At 37.4% G+C, this 19,538-nt stretch overlaps 2 protein-coding genes across 2 annotated transcripts; both read left to right on the top strand.

Annotated features, from left to right (window-relative positions):
* The first annotated feature begins 1,366 nt into the window (after positions 1-1,366).
* LOC144448635 (histamine N-methyltransferase-like) lies at positions 1,367-4,492 on the top strand. The gene is made up of 3 exons (XM_078138912.1): positions 1,367-1,550; positions 2,529-2,858; positions 4,143-4,492. The coding sequence occupies exons 1-3, from the start codon at positions 1,367-1,369 to the stop codon at positions 4,490-4,492; spliced, it is 864 nt and encodes a 287-aa protein (XP_077995038.1).
* Positions 4,493-12,799: 8,307 nt separating this feature from the next.
* On the top strand, positions 12,800-15,513 carry LOC144448636 (histamine N-methyltransferase-like). The gene is made up of 3 exons (XM_078138913.1): positions 12,800-12,983; positions 13,980-14,309; positions 15,164-15,513. Exons 1-3 carry the CDS (start codon positions 12,800-12,802, stop codon positions 15,511-15,513), a joined length of 864 nt encoding a protein of 287 aa, XP_077995039.1.
* The last annotated feature ends 4,025 nt before the right edge of the window (positions 15,514-19,538 follow it).

The raw sequence follows: 19,538 nt of genomic DNA on the forward strand, positions 1-19,538 counted from the left end.
GAGAACTCCTCAGCTGTCTAACGCCAAATTCCGTTGTATCTGAATATTGAATCTGCCATCTCCCCCTCCCCTCCATGAGGTAGCGTATCGATGCATCACATATACGAATAAAGGTCACCATCCCATGAGAGTGTCACCATGTTTTTAGACAGCCAGATAATACTACATTTTAATCGCATTAATTTAGGGGTGGGCATAGAGTAACTCGCTGATCTTGCATTGACAATTTACTGTCCTGGATTACGGGACCTTCGTCCCCGGGCCTTCGTCAGGAAGTTTCTTCCGAGAGAGAGAGAGTAGAAAAAAGGCATCCTACCCCTACTCTCGGAGGGTGATCTGAAAAATTGCCCCCTCTTTACGATTCCACGGACCTAAATGGCCAACGAAAAACAACCCCTTTTCCGTGTAATTTCTAACAAGCATGCGTACCCGCTTCGTCTGGGACTGCCACCACTGGGGGGGTTGACTGTAACCTGAGACTGTAAGGATACAACCCTTGTGTACAGTTGTCACTTTCGGCTGTCAGATGACTTTAATTTCTGATATGTTAGCTGTCACTATATTGTCGTGAACTATACTTGTTGATATATAGAAGTTGGCCCCTCCCTCCGGGCAAATACACTGAGTTCCAACTTAGAACAACTTACTCTGTCTGCAGGCAGAACTCTCCCTTTTCCCCATCCATCCACCCATCCTTCCTCGCCTTCACCTTCTGTCTGTCTGTCTGTCTGTCTGTCTGTCTGTCTGTCTGTCTGTCTGTCTGTCTGTCTGTCTGTCCTCTCTCTAATTTTCTGAGCTGAACCAGAACTTCCAAAACTGCATGGGTGCATTATCGACGTCATTGTCACGACTGTGGTCAAATTCTCCACTTCACCACTTTACCCCCAATATCTGACATCTTCACCCCGACCCACCCGTCTCCTCACACCACAGATTATTAATTAAAACATTACCTCATAATGTTCTTAAGAAGGGTAGTATATATGTATGTATGTATGTATATGTATGTATGTATGTATGTATGTATGTATGTATGTATGTTTGTGTGTGTGTGTGTGTGTGTGTATGTATGTATGTATGTATGTATGTATGTATGTATGTCTGTATGTGTGTATGTGTGTGTGTGTGTGTGCGTGCGTGCGTGCGTGCGTGTGTGTGTGTGTATATGTACATATGCAGCTTGGTATGAGTGTCCCTGTTTGTCTGTCTTTCTATCTCTCTCTGTCCTGTCTGGTGTCTGTCTGTCTGTCTGTCTCTTTCCTTCTCTCTCTCTCCCTCCCCCCTCTCCCTCTCCTCTCTCTCTCACGTCTGTGTTCTCTGTCTAAGCGAGTCCGTTCATCCACAGCTCACAACCTGTAAATCAAAGATGGAGGAATCAGTGCCGTTAAGTTTACATTTGAAAGAGTATTGTGCAAGCTTCCGAGTCTTGCAACGACATGGTTTGGCATCGAGAAATGCCGCTAGCACAGATGATATGAACAAATTGTTTGGTAATATCAAAGTTGATCCAGGGAAGACTCTGAAAGTGTTAGCAATTGGTACTAGTTCTGGTAAGTACGTAAGGGGTGGTTACATTAACTGGTTATGGGAAGAGCACAATTTACGGCGGGAAGGGGCTGAGCAGAATATTATGGTAAAAAGTTTGGTCGAGATTTCTATATACAAATAATATGGTACCCACCGCCCCTCTCCTCCATATCCTTTTCTGGAGAGGTACTCGTTGGCTGTAATCTATACTCGGAGATATACTTGACTATGAGGGGTCCCCATTGCAGTCTTTATTTTGGAGAGAAACAGCATCACCATGATCTCTAGTGCGTGGGGTGTGAGAAGGGGTGTCTTTCCCAGGGTGAGCAATATTTTGATAATGAAGACACGTAAGAGGCAATTTCGAGCGTGAAATTTCAAACCATAGACATTATTAAAGGTCATAGAATATACTTAAGTATTCTCTTCAAAGCACTTCAAAACATTAACATTGGAGTACAACGTTTAAAAAGTAACCCGTAAAGTCGACAACCTTGTTATTCAGTTTATTTTTTTACAAGTTTAGTCATAACACTTGACTACTGTTAGATGTTAACTGGATTTAGTTGATGTATTAAATCTACAAAATTACGTGTACTAACTCCTGAACGAACGACTTATATACGTAACTAAGGACTAATGCTATAAGCTTATGCGTGATGCAATATAAATGAAAAATATGAAATATTATTCATTTGTGTAAAAAATAATATTCATAATTGTGACATTTTTCATCGTAACACATACTTGGCAAGCGCAACTGGTCATGCTTTACGAATCATTAAGTGGTATCTGATGACATTTGACAAGTGTTGTGGAGGGAGGGAGGGAGGGAGGGGGAAGGAGGAGAGAGAGAGATAATCCATTAGATATTGAAGTATAATAATTTAACATAATATAACGTACTTTGCATAAATATAATATTTATATAATCTCAATAGTGATTGAAAATGTAAGTTATCCATTAAGCTATTAAATCTTTTCAATTTAATTATATATAGGAATGAATGATGTAACGATTATAGATGCGTTGGTTGGCTGTTGCCATGACATTCTGTACACTGTCGTTGAACCTGACGAAATTGGAGTTGAGGACTTCAAAGCAATGGTCCAATCAAAAGGCGACAAGTGGAGTCGGGTCACTTTTGATTACCACGTCCAGAAAATTGAGGAGTTTCTCGATGACAGAAGATCTAGAGATAGTGACGTAAAGGATATGTATGACATCATACATGCTCTCCACCTCTTGTACTACGTTTTGACACCTATATACCTTGATTTGTATGATATGTTGGGCTCACCTGGTATTTTCTTGATTAGAATGATAACAGGTATGATATTTTAAAACCTTTTATTTAAACTTTGTTAGAACGACTTGGTTATCGTGATGCTATTAGACGACCGATGATCACAACAGCGTGAAACCTTCCACTCCTGTGTATCTTACTTGATACTGTGTTATCTATAGCGAATCTACTCACCCATACATACACCTGATCATCCTTTTGTTGAAACGGACCGTAGTGTAAATCCATAATGTAATAACATACTCGTCTTCTTTCATTTTTATGTATATATTGCTCTCCAAGCTGATTCAGCACTGTACTTGGCGAAAGAAGAATATGAAACTATATATATATATATATATATATATATATATATATATATATATATATATATATATATATATATATATATATATATATATATATATATATATATATCACTGCAAGTTATAGCACTTCTTTTTTCAATTTTAGATAATATATAGATGACGAGGCCAGGTGGCCTAATAACAAACTGGTTATTGTCACAGGAAATTAAACAAAATGATTTTGAAAAAGGTCGGTTGCCGCCAATAATACTGCTGAATACGTTATGTTTAATTACTTCGCATACTATTTAGGACATACTAAAACAAAATGGAATTCATCTTGGATATCCTGACATCTAGTGCAATGATTTTGTCTCAGCGTTTTTTCGCGACCTCGTCCATACCTGCCTCAATTCAAGCAAACTATATGCAAGTATAACACAAATTTCAGTTTCTATAAAAAATATATAAATAATGTGGTGAACGTGTATGTGTAAAGTCAGTGGCACATGGAAGTCACTTAATTTTGAGACCTTGACCTGTATAGCAACATGCCGGCCATACTCATAATAAAAACACATTTTGCCTGTTATCTCCAAACGTTTGATACATATTTACACAGTTGAAGTGTCTATCCCCACAATATGAATGACCTTGACAAATATTTTCAAGGTGAAGAAAAAGGGTTATATTCCAACTGTACACTTAAAAACGGCCAAATGTTATCAATAATTATACTGAAACCCAACACTACAAACATTTACATCATTGGAAAGACCAACAAAGTATTTCCATGTAAAATTGATAAAATGCCAATCATATATATAAATCTTATAGGGCTGGATTAGTGATTATTCAAGACCACTGAAGTTTACAGAAATGCAGCTGAGAAAAAAGCACCCTTGTTCATCTTTAAAACTTCATGATATGATACGTAGATGGATTTCATATCGCCATCCTCATTTAAATTTTATTTTTCCACATTTTCTTTTTTTTTCTTTATTTTTTTCCTACATTATAGGAGTATGGAGCAATTGTCTGACAACCTTTCGTCAGCACTTCAAAAACCCAGCATTGCTGTTTTGGGATGGTAAAATGATAGAGAAGGATATGGCACGTGACCTACCAGGTGTTAAAATCGACACGACATACAGGTCTTCAGGCCATGCTGACGTCGCTAAATGTTTCAAAGAAGATTCAGAAGATGGAAACCAAATGTTGGATTTCATTTTCGAATGTTTAAATTTCCGAAAATCAGTACCAAAAGAAAAACAAGAGTTCTTTTTGAAATATCTAAAAGATCAATGTTCTGTTAGTGAAGATGAGATTTTATTTCCGTCTCAGGAAATGGATTTCACGATTAGAAAATAAACGAGAGGGTTCTTTGTGTTAAAGGTAAACTCCACTCCAGGAAATAACAGGCATTTTTGTATACTTTGGAATTTATATGATTTTTCCATCACTTACATTACATGCGATTGCCGAGAAATACGAAATGAAAATTATTGGCCGTCTATTGTCACAAGTCCTAAGTGACAGCATTTATTAGAGGTTGCGCGTTGTATTATGTGCGTCTAGCCTCATAAATATGGAATACTACTTGCTCTGTTGTTATTTTTACCTTTCTGTACTTATTGTAACCGGTTTGTTGTTTTTAGCTCTATTTGTTTGATTGATTTACCATGCTCTTAAAACTAGTGGATGTACAGCACATTCAAATATTGATAAATAGAAAATAAATAAACTAATAGAAACTGAGATATGTAAAATGAGAATAGAGCATGCGTAATAAACGCTAAGCAAGAACTATAAATTGGGCTGGGGTGGATCTACACAAAAGATGATTTACATATCGTCATGTTTAGACAATAGACATTCCAAGTTTTCCTGTAAAGTGATTTGTAAAATTGAAGTGAGTCAAATGCTGGCTGTGACGTTCAAGGGAGGCCGCAGGCAGAACTCAGGGCTTTGATAAATAAAGTCTATGTTCCCGTTCATACCTCATATATCCTCTCGTATGCAGTTTATCATTTTTTCTTCCTTGAGGAAGAGATATATTTAGTGGGTGGAAGTCTGTGTGTGTGTGTGTGTGTGTGTGTGTGTGTGTCTGTCTGACTGTGTCGTCGTTTTTTCCATAATGGCTTGCTCAATTCAAACGAAATTTTGGAGACGTATTTCGTACAGTAATGACAACACTTGAGGTTTTGATAAAAATACCATGAATATTAATGAGTAATCTACGTAATTAATGATTTTCGGTAATAAGGCTATATCTCAAGGATGCACGCTTCAAATTCATTATAACTTGGTACACACATTTGCGATACAATGCGCACCTTTTCTGAAAATATTATTAATGTAATTTTTAGTTTTACTAAGATATTGGCATATTTTCGGTACATTGTACACACGATCGTCATGGACATTAAAGGATGCCCTCAACAGTCATTGCTATTATATATGTTCTGTTGTATTTCAACAATTGTCTGTAGGAATGACAATCTCAAAACTTCGCCCTTACGGAAGGCATTCAGTTTAAATCTGGTACTATAAGTCTTGCTGACCAGAAGATTTTATATAGTGGAGAATCCGGTAAAAAGAAACGGTTCTAATTGACGTAAAGTAGGCAAAGCACTCGTAAGAATCCTGATCAGTTAGGAATCAAGTATTAACTTCTACTTTTTTGACTATAGGTCGGTAGAAAGCCATAATAGCATCCTGGTAGTTGGGTTATTGTTTTAAAACTATTTTCTTTGAAATCTACGCAATTAAGAGACCCATTAATGCGAATATTGAATTGTCATACCTCATTATAATGTAAATAATTATGTAAAGTTTAATACCTTGTTGAAATGTATCTTTTATCTCATTTCTATGACTTTCTTATTATCAATACAGCTAAGTGACGTCTGTATTAATCCATTACTCTTCATCTATCTCAGTTTACAGAGAAATCTATTTACCAAAGTTTATTGTTGACGAGCTATGTAGTCTTATCGATATACAAATGTCTTGTAATCAACGTCAAGCCATTTTTTACTATTGTTTGAAAATTCTATTTTTAGTCGTCCATGAGTATATATCATGTGCTACGATATCAAATGTTTTGCATATGACAGAATTGTATCTATGTCTTACTATTAATTCTCATTAAAGAGATGAGAATGTCGTATTCTCATTTTTATTTTTTTACGGCTTGGGACAAGCTTTGGAGGAGAAATACCAATGTCATGAATTTGTAATTACCGTGTTTGTGTTCAGACATTACGTTGTTTATACATGTCGCCAAACACCCAGTTAGAGAAAATCTCAATTTCAAGAGTATATTCTCAAATTCGAGACCTTCTGAAGGCGGCGATCACTCCGAACAAAACAAACGTCACAACACGATGAATAGAGGTAAATAAGGACATCTAGCCGCTTTCACCACATCGGATTTTAATCAGATTGTGGGAAGGCGGCGATCACTCCGAACAAAACAAACGTCACAACACGATGAATAGAGGTAAATAAGGACATCTAGCCGCTTTCACCACATCGGATTTTAATCAGATTGTGGCCACAGGTAAAAGTCCCATTTTGTAAGACATTCCTTACATAAGTGAGTTAGTCGCCTGTGACAGAGCAGACGTCACCATATCTAGGGACTAAAATACGCCATTTTACTTCAAGTGGTCAGACCTAAAGGAACTGATTAGTAAGGTGAGTTTGTTGCTTATATCTGCTAAATGTGCAAACGAGTCACAAATAAATGGTCCGTATCACATTAGTTTGGAGAAAGATCCCTTTTTAAAGAAAATCAGTTGACTGGCAAAGGCAAAAGAACACATTTGAATAATTATATCAATGGTTAAATTCATATCAACAGAAAGAAAGCAAACTGGGAAGTCTCTAATTTACTGATCACGCAGTCAGCTATTGTACATTTAGATAGCCCTCATGACATTTTGCCGCTTCGCAAATTAAATGTGTGTTGATTTTTGTCATGGCATAAGGAACAGGACGCAAATGACAGAGTGGAGGGGACCAGTGTTGCTCTGTGAGGAGGCCACCAGTTTTCATGCCAGTGTTTGGGGTGGGTCACCATTATTTGTGCATTGCTTGGCAGTTGTGATCACTGATATTTCAATGACAAAGTCGAGGGAGTGTCAGTAATGTTTGTATTTTAATCACTTTGAGCATCCATCCTCAAGATAAAAACTAGTTCTTATTGACATTATAGAAGCACTATGGTATTGGATACATCTGTGTACAAATGAAAGCCATAAAAAACATTGGTATTAATACACTGCACAGCGAGTTGTATTCGATTCTGAACATTGTGGTTACATACATACATACATACATACATACATACATACATACATACACATATATATACAGACAGACAGACAGACATACATACATACATACATACATACATACATACATACATACATACATACATACGTACGTACGTGCATACATACATACATACATACATACATACATACATACATACATACATACATACATACAAACATACATGCATGCATGTTCTAGTTCATGCTTTTATTACATCACGTTTAGATTATTGCAACAGTTTATTATATGGTCTCCCACTTCAACAAATTCGTAAACTCCAAATTATCCAGAATTCAGCAGCAAGACTTGTCGTTAGAAAGAAAAAAGTTGAGCATATTACCCCAGTTCTTCATTCATTACACTGGCTACCTATTCAGAAGCGCATTGAATTCAAAATACTCTGCATTGTTTTTAAAGTTCTTAATGGGTGCGGGCCTTCATATCTAGGCGATTTACTAATGATTAGATCCACCCGTCGTTCCCTTCGGTCGCAATCCGGTAGCGTGGTGAATTTGCACCAACCGATAGGGAACACTGCATACTATGGTGATCGGGCCTTCTTTATTTGCGGCCCACGTCTCTGGAATGCCCTGCCACCATGTCTTCGTTCTTCACACACTTTGAACAGTTTTAAATCTGCATTGAAATATCATCTTTTTAGATCTCATTATTATTAATTTTTAACTTTTTTACATTTCTGTTTTTTAAATGTCATTCCGTGTCTTTGTATTTTTATCCTGTTTCATATTTTGTTTATACTTGTGTACATGTATATGTACATTTTAAAATACTTTTATACTTTTGTTCAGCGCATTGAGATTGTTTTTAATGTAATGCGCTTTATAAGAAATAAATATTATTATGCATGCATGCATGCATGCATGCATACATACATACATACATACATACATACATACATACATACATACATACATACATACATACATACGTACGTACGTACGTACGTGCATGCATGCATGCATACATACATACATACATACATACATACATACATACATACATACATACAGCCAGGAAAGAATGATGAAGGAATATAGTCATATACTTCCAAAACCTTGCACTTAAATGAGAAGTTTAGAATGTTTTGTAATTTTGTATTTTTCTTCACGGTTTTCAGATATAAAATTTTTGTAAATATCTTTTGAATGTAGATTAAACAGCTTTAAGAAACCCAATTTATCTTTTTAGAAACACACAGCAACCCCACGAGCGAAAATTACGAAACAACCATATATTTGTGTTTGCTTTTTAGCACAACAGAACTAGGTTCAGCAGGGCTATAGTCATCGAGAAATGTGTGTGTGTGTGTGTGTGTAAATGACTTAAAGTCAAAAACCGCATGGCCGAATGGTTTGGTATTTGGTGGGGACATTACTTGTGGTGGGTGTCTAGATGCAAAATTGTTCAAATGAAAATGATCGCATCAGAGATGTGCATTTTGGGTGAAAAATTGTGATTTTTGGTCAAAAGACTTAAACTCCAAAACTAATTGGCAGATTGGTCTGAAATTTGGTGGGAAGGTTCTGTAGGCGGTGTAAAGTTAGATTTGTTTATGACATGATGATTCCATCGGTGATATGCAAATTAGGGTTAAAAATGTGTCTTTTTAGTCAAAGGTATATAATTCCAAAAGTACTTGGTTGATTTGCCTCACATTGCACAGGGATGTTTCTGGGGATGTACAGTTCAGGTGATATTAATTACATGATGATCCCTTTAGAAATATGCAAATTAGGGCTAAAAAACCATGATTTTTTAGTTGAAATACCTGTCAGGCAAAAAGAGTATACAGAAATTATTGTTTTATTGATCTAATTAAACCATAAGAATTGTTATCGGGTACTTAACATAATGTAACAATTGTGTGTGAATGGTACTGAAATTAATCTCTCCTTAAGGTTGCTTGGAAACCGTGCCTGCATAACTTGAACACTGAACTACACTTTGGTTCAAGGTAAAATGCCTGTCTGTCTGTCTGTCTGTCTGTCTTGTAGATGATGCAAATGATTTTGGTATTGAGCTTTACCTCTAAAAAACTGGTGATGAACTTTGGTTATGATTCTGAAAGTGTTACTGTTAGTCTAGAAATTGTGAATGTGTCATACTTATATAATTGCCCTAGCAACAATGACCACGCCCTTAGCAACAGTCAGATGATAGGTTTATTGACAATTATAACAGGGAGTGAATAGCAAGAAGACCACGCCGATAGCTACAGATAAACAAGGACATCTTATGCCAAAATAACACTGGTGATGGGAAGGTAAATGAATGAGCATTGCGAAATTGTATTCAGATATGCCGAGAAAAAAGATAGTGCCCATAGTAACATTATATGATGGTGTATATAGCAGGTATAACATTAACACCATGGATGGGAAGGCATGGGAATAAATCTTCAAAGAATGTATGTTTAGCAAGAAGACCACGTTAATCATTACAGAAAATTTAAGTGTATCATCAACAGTTGCTAAAACGCCATTGTATTGGCGCTTTTATTCAATATTGGAGGACAATAATGCCAACGGCATGCGTACTATAAACCTTATAGCTCTATGACCTCTGTTTGTAAAGCGTAAGTTATAATTTATAAAGTGACATTATTCACGTGATGACAACCTTTAAGACTATTTACTGCCACGTTATATGCATTGAAAACATTAACTCTGTCCACTTTGAGATATCCGTCCCTACAGGAATTGGCATAGTGACAAACTAATACTACTTCAAAACATGCAGCGTTGTGCATGCAACACACTGTAACCACTGCAAGCGACGTACATTTATATCTATATTGACCTTAGGTTTACCCCGGCGGTGGCAGTCCCTGAATGGGTGGGCACCCATGCTTGTTAGCGAAATTTCAAATGTACTCAATGATATGAAAAAACACCCCCTTTTTTAGTGAATCTGGGAGAACATGCCCGAGAAAATCACTGCAAACAACACCCCCTTATTTCCGAAATCCTGACACCTAATCCATACACTGTACGTACACTATTTGCCCCAATGTTTGAATACTACTCCAGGCACACAGGCACAATTATCCGCACATCAAACTGTCAAGTTCACTCACAAATTATGTGCATGCACTACATATTTGACATCTCCCTCGTTCGGAGAACTCCTCAGCTGTCCAACGCAATATGTATCTGGATGTTGAATCTGCCATCTTCCCCCCTCCATGAGGTAGCGTATCGATGCATCAAATATACGAACAAAGTTCACTATCCCCGAGAGTGTCACCATGTTTTTAGACACCAGAACATACTAAATTTTAATCGCATTAATTTAGGGTGGACATAGAGTAACACGCTGATCTTGCATTGGCAATTTACGGTCCTGGATTACGGGACCTTCGTCCCCGGGCCTTCGACAGGAAGCTTCTTCCGAGAGAGAGAGAGAGAGAGAGAGAGAGAGAGAGAGAGAGAGAGAGAGAGAGAGAGAGAGAGAGAGAGAGAGAGAGAGAGAGAGAGAGAGAGAGAGAGAGAGAGTAGAAAAAAGGCATCCTACCCCTACTCTCGGAGCGTGATCTGAAAAATTGCCCCCTTTTTACGATTCCACGGACCTAACTGGCCAACGAAAAACACCACCCTTTTCGTGAAATTTCTAACAAGCATGCGTACCCGCTTCGTCTGGGACTGCCACGTCACAACCGGGAGGTTGACTGTAACCCGGGACTGTAAGGATACAACCCTTGTGTACAGTTGTCACTTTCGGCTGTCAGATGACTTTAATTTCTGATATGTCAGCTGTCACTATATTGTCGTGGACTTTACTTGTTGATATGTAGAAGTTGCCCCCCTCCCTCCGGGCAAGTACACTGAGTTCCAACTTAGATCAACTTACTACGTCTACAGGCAGAACTCTCCCTTCTTCCCATCCATCCATCCACCCACCCATCCTTCCTCGACTTCACCCTCTGTCTGTCTGTCTGTCTGTCTGTCTGTCTGTCTGTCTGTCTGTCTGTCTGTCTGTCTGTCTGTCTGTCTGTCTGTCTGTCCTCTCTCTAATTTTCTGAGCTGGACCAAAACTTCCAAAATTGCATGGGTGCACTATCGACGTCATTATCACGACTGAGGTCAACGTCTCCACTTCACGACTTTACCCCTAATATCTTAAAACATCTTCACTCCGACCCACCCGTCTCCTCACACCACAGATTATTGAATAAAACATTACCTCAAAATGTTCTTAAGAAGGTTAGTAACCAGATTTAAACAAAGTCTACAAATTTTCGTTCCTACACACAGTTATTGTTGGAATGCAACATAGCCTTGTTTGAAGTATGTACCAATTTAATTTAATTTAAAGAGTACATTTTGAAAATATAGCCTAATTACCGACAATCATTAATGATGCAAATGAGTCATTTAAACTAAAACCTACGTCACAAAGCTTTTAGAATCTGCACACTATGTTATGGTTGATGTATGTAGTGAATTATATTGAATTCGAATAATGTTGACCACTAAGATGCAATGTCTTTTTATTGTAGATGAGTGAAATATATATTTGATTACTCGGAGCTAGTACAGGTTCATAAAAGATAAATTGGGTTTCTTAAAGCTGTTTAATCTACATTCAAAAAATAGTTACAAAATTCATATATCTCAAAACCATGAATAAAATTACAAAATTACAAAACATTCTAAAATTCTCATTCTAAGTGCAAGGTTTTGGAAGTATATGACTATATTCCTTCATCATTCGACTGTGTGTATGTGTGTATGTATGTATGTGTGTATGTATGTATGTATGTATGTATGTATGTATGTATATGTATATGTGTGTGTGTGTGTGTGTGTGCATGTACAAATGTACATATGCAGCTTGGTACGAGTGTCCCTGTTTGTCTGTCTGTCTTTCTATCTCTCTCTGTCATTCTGTCTGGTGTCTGTTTCTCTCTCTCTCTCTCTCTCTCTCTCTCTCTCTCTCTCTCCCTCTCTAGCTCTCTCTCTCTCTCTTCCCTCTCTCTCTCTCTCTCTCCCTCTCTAGCTCTCTCTCTCTCTTCCCCCCTCTCTCTCTCTCTCTCTCTCTCTCTCTCTCTCTCTCTCTCTCTCTCTCTCTCTCTCTCTCTCTCTCTCTCTCTCTCTCTCTCTCATAATCAAAGTTGTTTAACACGCCGACTACGTACCAACTAGTCAATAAATGGTAACCACACCTATTGTCGGTCATGTGACCATCCACATGTTTGTGATTTGTGTAGGACAGTTGTGTTTAGTCGGTCAAGTAAGCACACGTCTGTGTTCTCTGTCTAAACGAGTCCGTTCATCCATACAGAATTGTTTACTCACAACCTGTAAATCAAAGATGGAGGAATCAGTGCCGTTAAGTTTACATTTGAAAGAGTATTGTGCAAGCTTCCAAGTCTTGCAGCGACATGGTTTGGCATCGAGAAATGCCGCTAGCACAGATGATATGAACAAATTGTTTGGTAATATCAAAGTGGATCCAGGGAAGACTCTGAAAGTGTTAGCAATTGGTAGTAGTTCTGGTAAGTACGCAAGGGGTGGTTACATTAACTGGTTATGGGAAGAGCACAATTTACGGCGGGAAGGGGCTCAGCAGAATATTATGGTAAAAAGTTTGGTCGAGATTTTTCTATATACAATAATATGGTACCCTCCACCCCCTCTCCTCTACATCCTTTTCTGGAGAGGTACTCTTTGGCTGTAACCTATACTCGGAGATATACTTGACTAGGAGGGGTCCCCATTGCAGTCTTTATTTGGGAGAGAAACAGCATCACCATGGTCTCTAGTGCGTGTGGTGTGAGAAGGGGTGTCTTTCCCAGGGTGAGCAATATTTTGATAATGAAGACACGTAAGAGGCAATTTCGAGCGTGAAATTTCAAACCATAGACATTATTAAAGGTCATATTATATACTTAAGTATTCTCTTCAAAGCACTTCAAAACATTAACAGTCGACAACCTTGTTATTCAGTTTATTTTTTACAAGTTTGTCATAACACTTGACTACTGTTAGATATTAGAGATACACACCATTAACTGGATTTAGTTGATGTATTAAATCTACAAAATTACGTGTTGTAACTCCTGACGATCGACGAGTATACGTAACTAAGGACAAAGGCTATATGCGTGAAACTATTATTCATTTGTATAAACAATAATATTCATAATTGTGACATTTTTCATCGTAACACATACTTGGCAAGCGCAACTGGTCATGCTTTACGAATCATTAAGTGGCATCTGATGACATTTGACAAGTGTTGTGGAAGGAGGGGAGAGAGAGAGAGAGAGAGAGAGAGAGAGAGAGAGAGAGAGAGAGAGAGAGAGAGAGAGAGAGAGAGAGAGAGAGAGAGAGAGAGAGAGAGAGAGAGAATTCATTAGATATTGAAGTATAATAATTTAACATAATATTACGTATTTTGCATAAATATAATATTTATATAATCTCAATAGTGATTGAAAATGTAAGTTATCCATTAAGCTATTAAATCTTTTCAATTTAATTATATATAGGAATGAATGATGTAACGATTATAGATGCGTTGGTTGGCTGTTGCCATGACATTCTGTACACTGTCGTTGAACCTGACGAAATTGGAGTTGAGGCCTTCAAAGCAATGGTCCAATCAAAAGGCGACAAGTGGAGTCGGGTCACTTTTGATTACCACGTCCAGAAAATTGAGGAGTTTCTCGATGACAGAAGATCTAGAGATAGTGACGTAAAGGATGATTATGACGTCATACATGCTCTCCACCTCTTGTACTACGTTTTGACACCTGTATACCGTGATTTGTATGATATGTTGGGCTCACCTGGTATTTTCTTAATTAGAATGATGACAGGTATGATATTTTTAAACCTTTTATAATAACAAACTGGTTGTCACAGGAAATTAAACAAAATGAATTTGAAAAAGGTCGGTTGCCGCCAATAACACTGCTGAATACGTTATGTCTAATTACTTCGTATATTATTTAGGACATACTAAAACATAATCCTGACATCTAAGTGCAATGCCTTTGTTTCAGTGTTTTTTTCTCGACCTAGTCCATCTACCAGACTCAATTCAAGCAAACTATATGCAAGTATAACACAAATTTCACGAAGTAATCTCAGAAAAATAAACAGTTTCTATTTAAAAAAAATCAATAATGTGGTATACATGTATGTGTAAAGTCAGTGGCACATGCAAGTCACTTAATTTTGAGACTTTGACCTGTATAGCAACATGCCGGCCATACTCATAATAAAAACACATTTTGCCTGTTATCTCCAAACGTTTGATACATATTTACACAGTTGAAGTGTCTATCCCCACAATATGAATGACCTTGACAAATATTTTCAAGGTGAAGAGAAAGGGTTACATTCCAGCTGTACACTTAAAAACGGCCAAATGTTATCAATAATTATACTGAAACATTTACATCGTTGGAAAGACCAACAAAGCATTTCTATGTAAAATTGATAAAATGCCAATCATATATATCAATCGTATAAGGCTTCATAATGTAGGATTAGTGATTATTCCAGACCACGTGCACCTAAGTATACAGAAATGCAGCTGAGAGAAAAAGCACCCTTGTTCATCTTTAAAACTTCATGATATGATACGTAGATGGATTTCATATCGCCATCCTCATTTTAATTTCAATTTCCACATTTTCTTTTTTTTCTTTTTTCCCCTACATTATAGGAGGATGGAGCAATTGTCTGACAACCTATCATCAGCAATTTAAAAACGCCGCAATGAGGTATTGGGATAGTAAAATGTTAGAGAAGGATATGGCACGTGACCTACCAGGTGTTAAAATCGACACGATATACAGGTCTTCAGGCCCTGTTGATATCGCTAAATGTTTCAAAGAAGATTCAGAAGACGGAAACCAAATGTTGGATTTCATTTTTCAATGTTTAAATTTCCGAAAATCAGTACCAAAAGAAAAACAAGAGTTCTTTTTGAAATATCTAAAAGATCAATGCTCTGTTAGTGAAGATGAGATTTTATTTCCGTCTCAGGAAATGGATTTCACAATTAGAAAATAAACGAGAGGGTTCTTTGTATTAAAGGTAAACTCCACTCCAGGAAATAACAGGCATTTTGTATACTTTGGAATTTATATGATTTTCCATCACTTACATTACATGCGATTGCCGAGAAATACGAAATGAAAATTATTGGCCGTCTATTGTCACAAGTCCTAAGTGACAGCATTTATTAGAGGTTGCGCATTATATTATGTGCGTCTAGCCTCATAAATATGGAATACTTGCTCTGTTGTCATTTTTACCTTTCTGTACTTATTGTAACCGGTTTGTTGTTTTTAGCTCTATTTGTTTGAATGTTTTACCATGCTCTTAAAACTAGTGTATGTACATCAAATTCAAATATTAATAAATAGAAAATAAATAAACTAATAGGAACTGAGATATGTAAAATGAGAATAGAGCATGCGTAATAAACGCTAAGCAAGAACTATAAATTGGGCTGGGGTGGATCTACACAAAAGATGATTTACATATAGTCATGTTTAGACAATAGACATTCCAAGTTTTCCTGTAAAGTGATTTGTAAAATTTATGTGAGTCAAATGCTGGCTGTGACGTTCAAGGGAGGCCGCAGGCAGAACTCAGGGCTTTGATAAATACAGTCTATGTTCCCGTTCTTACCTCATATATCCTCTCGTATGCAGTTTATCATTTTTCTTCCGTGAGGAAGAGATATATTTAGTGGGTGGAAGTCTCTCTGTGTGTGTGTGTGTGTGTGTGTGTGTGTGTTTGTCTGTCTGTCTGTGTCGTAGTTTTTTCCATAATGGCTTGCGCAATTCATACGAAATTTTGGAGACGTATTTCCTAACACTTGATGAGGTTTTGATAAAAATCACATGAATATTAATGAGTTATTTACGTATTAATGATTTTCGGTAATAAGGCTATATCTCAAGGATGCACGCTTCAAATTCATTATAACTTGGTACACACATTTGCGATACAATGCGCACCTTTTCTGGAAATATTATTAATATAACTTTTAGTTTTACTAAGATATTGGCATATTTTCGGTACATTGTACACACGATCGTCATGGACATTAAAGGATGCCTCAACAGTCATTGCTATTATATATGATCTGTTGTATTCCAACAATTGTCTGTCGGAATGACAATCTCAAAACTTCGCCCTTGGTTCAAGGTAAAATGCCTGTCTGTCTGTCTGTCTGTCTGTCTGTCTGTCTGTCTGTCTGTCTGTCTGCCTTGTAGATGATGCAAATGATTTTGGTATTGAGCTTTACCTCTAAAACTACTGGTGATGAAATTTGGTTATGATTCTGAAAGTGTTACTGTTAGTCTAGAAATTGTGAATGTGTCATACTTATATAACTGCCCTAGCAACCATGACCACGCCCTTAGTAACAGTCAAATGATAGGTTTATTGACAATTATAACAGGGAGTGAATAAACATTATTTTAAAATATGTAAATGCCCTTAGCAAGAAGACCACGTCCATAGCAACAGATAAACAGTGACATATAATGCCAAAATAACACTGGTGATGGGAAGGTAAATGAATGAGCATTGCGAAATTGTATTATAAAAAAGATAGTGCCCATAGTAACATTAAATGATGGTGTATATAGCAGGTATAACATTAACACCATGGATGGGAAGGCATGGGAATAAATCTTCAAAGAATGTATGTCTAGCAAGAAGACCACGTTAATCATTACAGAAAATTAAAGTGTATCATCAACAGTTGCTACAACGCCATTGTATTGGCGCTTTTATTCAATATTGGAGGACAATAATGCCAACGGCGTGCGTACTATAAACCTTATAGCTCTATGACCTCTGTTTGTAAATAAAGCGCTTATAATTCATAAAGTGACATTATTCACGCGATGACAACCTTTAAGACTATTTACTGCCACGTTATATGCAATGAAAACATTAACTCTGTCCATTTTGAGATATCCGTCCCTACAGGAATTGGCATAGTGACAAACTAATACTACTTCAAAACATGCAGCGTCATGCATGCAACACACTGTAACCACTGCAGAGCTCTGAACCACTGCAAGAGACGTACATTTATATCTATATTGACCTTAGGTTTACCCCGGCGGTGGCAGTTGCTGGATGGGTTGGTACCCATGCTTTTTGGCGAAATTTCAAATGTACTCCTTTTCCTGGAATATTTCAATGAAAAAACACCCTCTTTTTTAGTGAATCGGGAGAACATCCCCGAGAAAATCACTGCAAACAACACCCCCTTATTTCGAAATCCTGACACCTAATCCATACACTGTACGTACACTGTTTGCCACAATATTTGAATACTACTCCAGGTACACAGGCACAATTATCCGCACATCAAACTGTCAAGTTCACTCACAAATTATGTGCATTCACCACATATTTGACATCTCCTGCCTCGTTCGGAGAACTCCTCAGCTTTCCAACGCCACATTGCGTTGTATCTGGATGTTGAATCTGCCATCTTCCCCCTTCATGAGGTAGCGTATCGATGCATCATATATACGAACAAAGTTCGCCATCCCCGAGAGTGTCACCATATTTTTAGACAGCAAGAACATATTTTAATCGCATTAATTTAGGGGTGGGCATAGAGTAACACGCTGATCTTGCATTGGCAATTTACGGTCCTGGATTACGTGACCTTCGTCCCCGGCCTTCGTCAGGAAGTTTCTGAGAGAGAGAGAGAGAGAGAGAGAGAGAGAGAGAGAGAGAGAGAGAGAGAGAGAGAGAGAGAGAGAGAGAGAGAGAGAGAGAGAGAGAGAGAGAGAGAGAGAGAGAGAGAGAGAGAGAGAGTAGAAAAAAGGCATCCTACCCCTGCTCTCGGAGGGTGATCTGAAAAATTGACCCCTTTTTACGATTTCACGGACCTAAATGGCCAACGAAAAACACCCCCTTTTTCGTGAAATTTCTAACAAGCATGCGTACCCGCTTCGTCTAGGACTGCCACGTCACAACCGGAGGTTGACTGTAACCCGGGACTGTAAGGATACAATCCTTGTGTACAGTTGTCACTTTCGGCTGTCAGATGACTTTAATTTCTGATATGTCAGCTGTTACTATATTGTCGTGGACTATACTTGTTGATATGTAGAAGTTGGCCCCCTCCCTCCGGGCAAATACACTGAGTTCCAACTTAGATCAACTTACTCTGTCTGCAGGCAGAACTCTCCATTCTTCCCATCCATCCATCCTTCCTCGCCTTCACCCTCTGTCTGTCTGTCTGTCTGTCTGTCTATCTGTCTGTCTGTCTGTCTGTCTGTCTGTCTGTCTGTCTGTCTGCCTGCCTGCCTGTCTGTCTCTGTCCTCTCTCTAATTTTCTGAGCTGGACCAAAACTTCCAAAATTGCATGGGTGCACTATCGACTTCATTATCACGACTGAGGTCAACATCTCCACTTCACGACTTTACCCCTAATATCTTACAACATCTTCACTCCGACCCACCCGTCTCCTCATCACACCACAGATTATTAAATAAAACATTACCTCAAAATGTTCTTAAGAAGGTTAGTAACCAGATATAACAAAGTCTACAAATTTTCGTTCCTACACACAGTTATTGTTGGAATGCAACATAGCCTTGTTTGAAGTATGTACCAATTTAATAGAATTTAAAGAGTACATTTTGAAAATATAGCCTAATTACCGAAAATAATCAATGATGCAAATGAGTCATTTAAACTAAAACCTACATCTCAAAGCTTTTAGAATCTGCACACTATGTTATGGTTGATGTATGTAGTAAATTATATTGAATTCGAATAATGTTGACCACTAAGATGCAATGTCTTTTTATTGTAGATGAGTGAAATATATATTTGATTACTCGAAGCTAGTATAGGTTCATAAAAGATAAATTGGGTTTCTTAAAGTTGTTTAATTTACATTAAAAAAATATTTACAAACTTCAAAACCATGAATAAAATTAAAAAATTACAAAACATTCTAAAATTCTCATTCTAAGTGCAAGGTTTTGGAAGTATATGACGACATTTCTTCATCATTCTTTCAGGACTGTATGTATGTATGTATGTA

Source organism: Glandiceps talaboti, chromosome 17 (assembly GCF_964340395.1).
Source record: "Glandiceps talaboti chromosome 17, keGlaTala1.1, whole genome shotgun sequence".
NCBI classification, from domain to species: domain Eukaryota; kingdom Metazoa; phylum Hemichordata; class Enteropneusta; family Spengelidae; genus Glandiceps; species Glandiceps talaboti.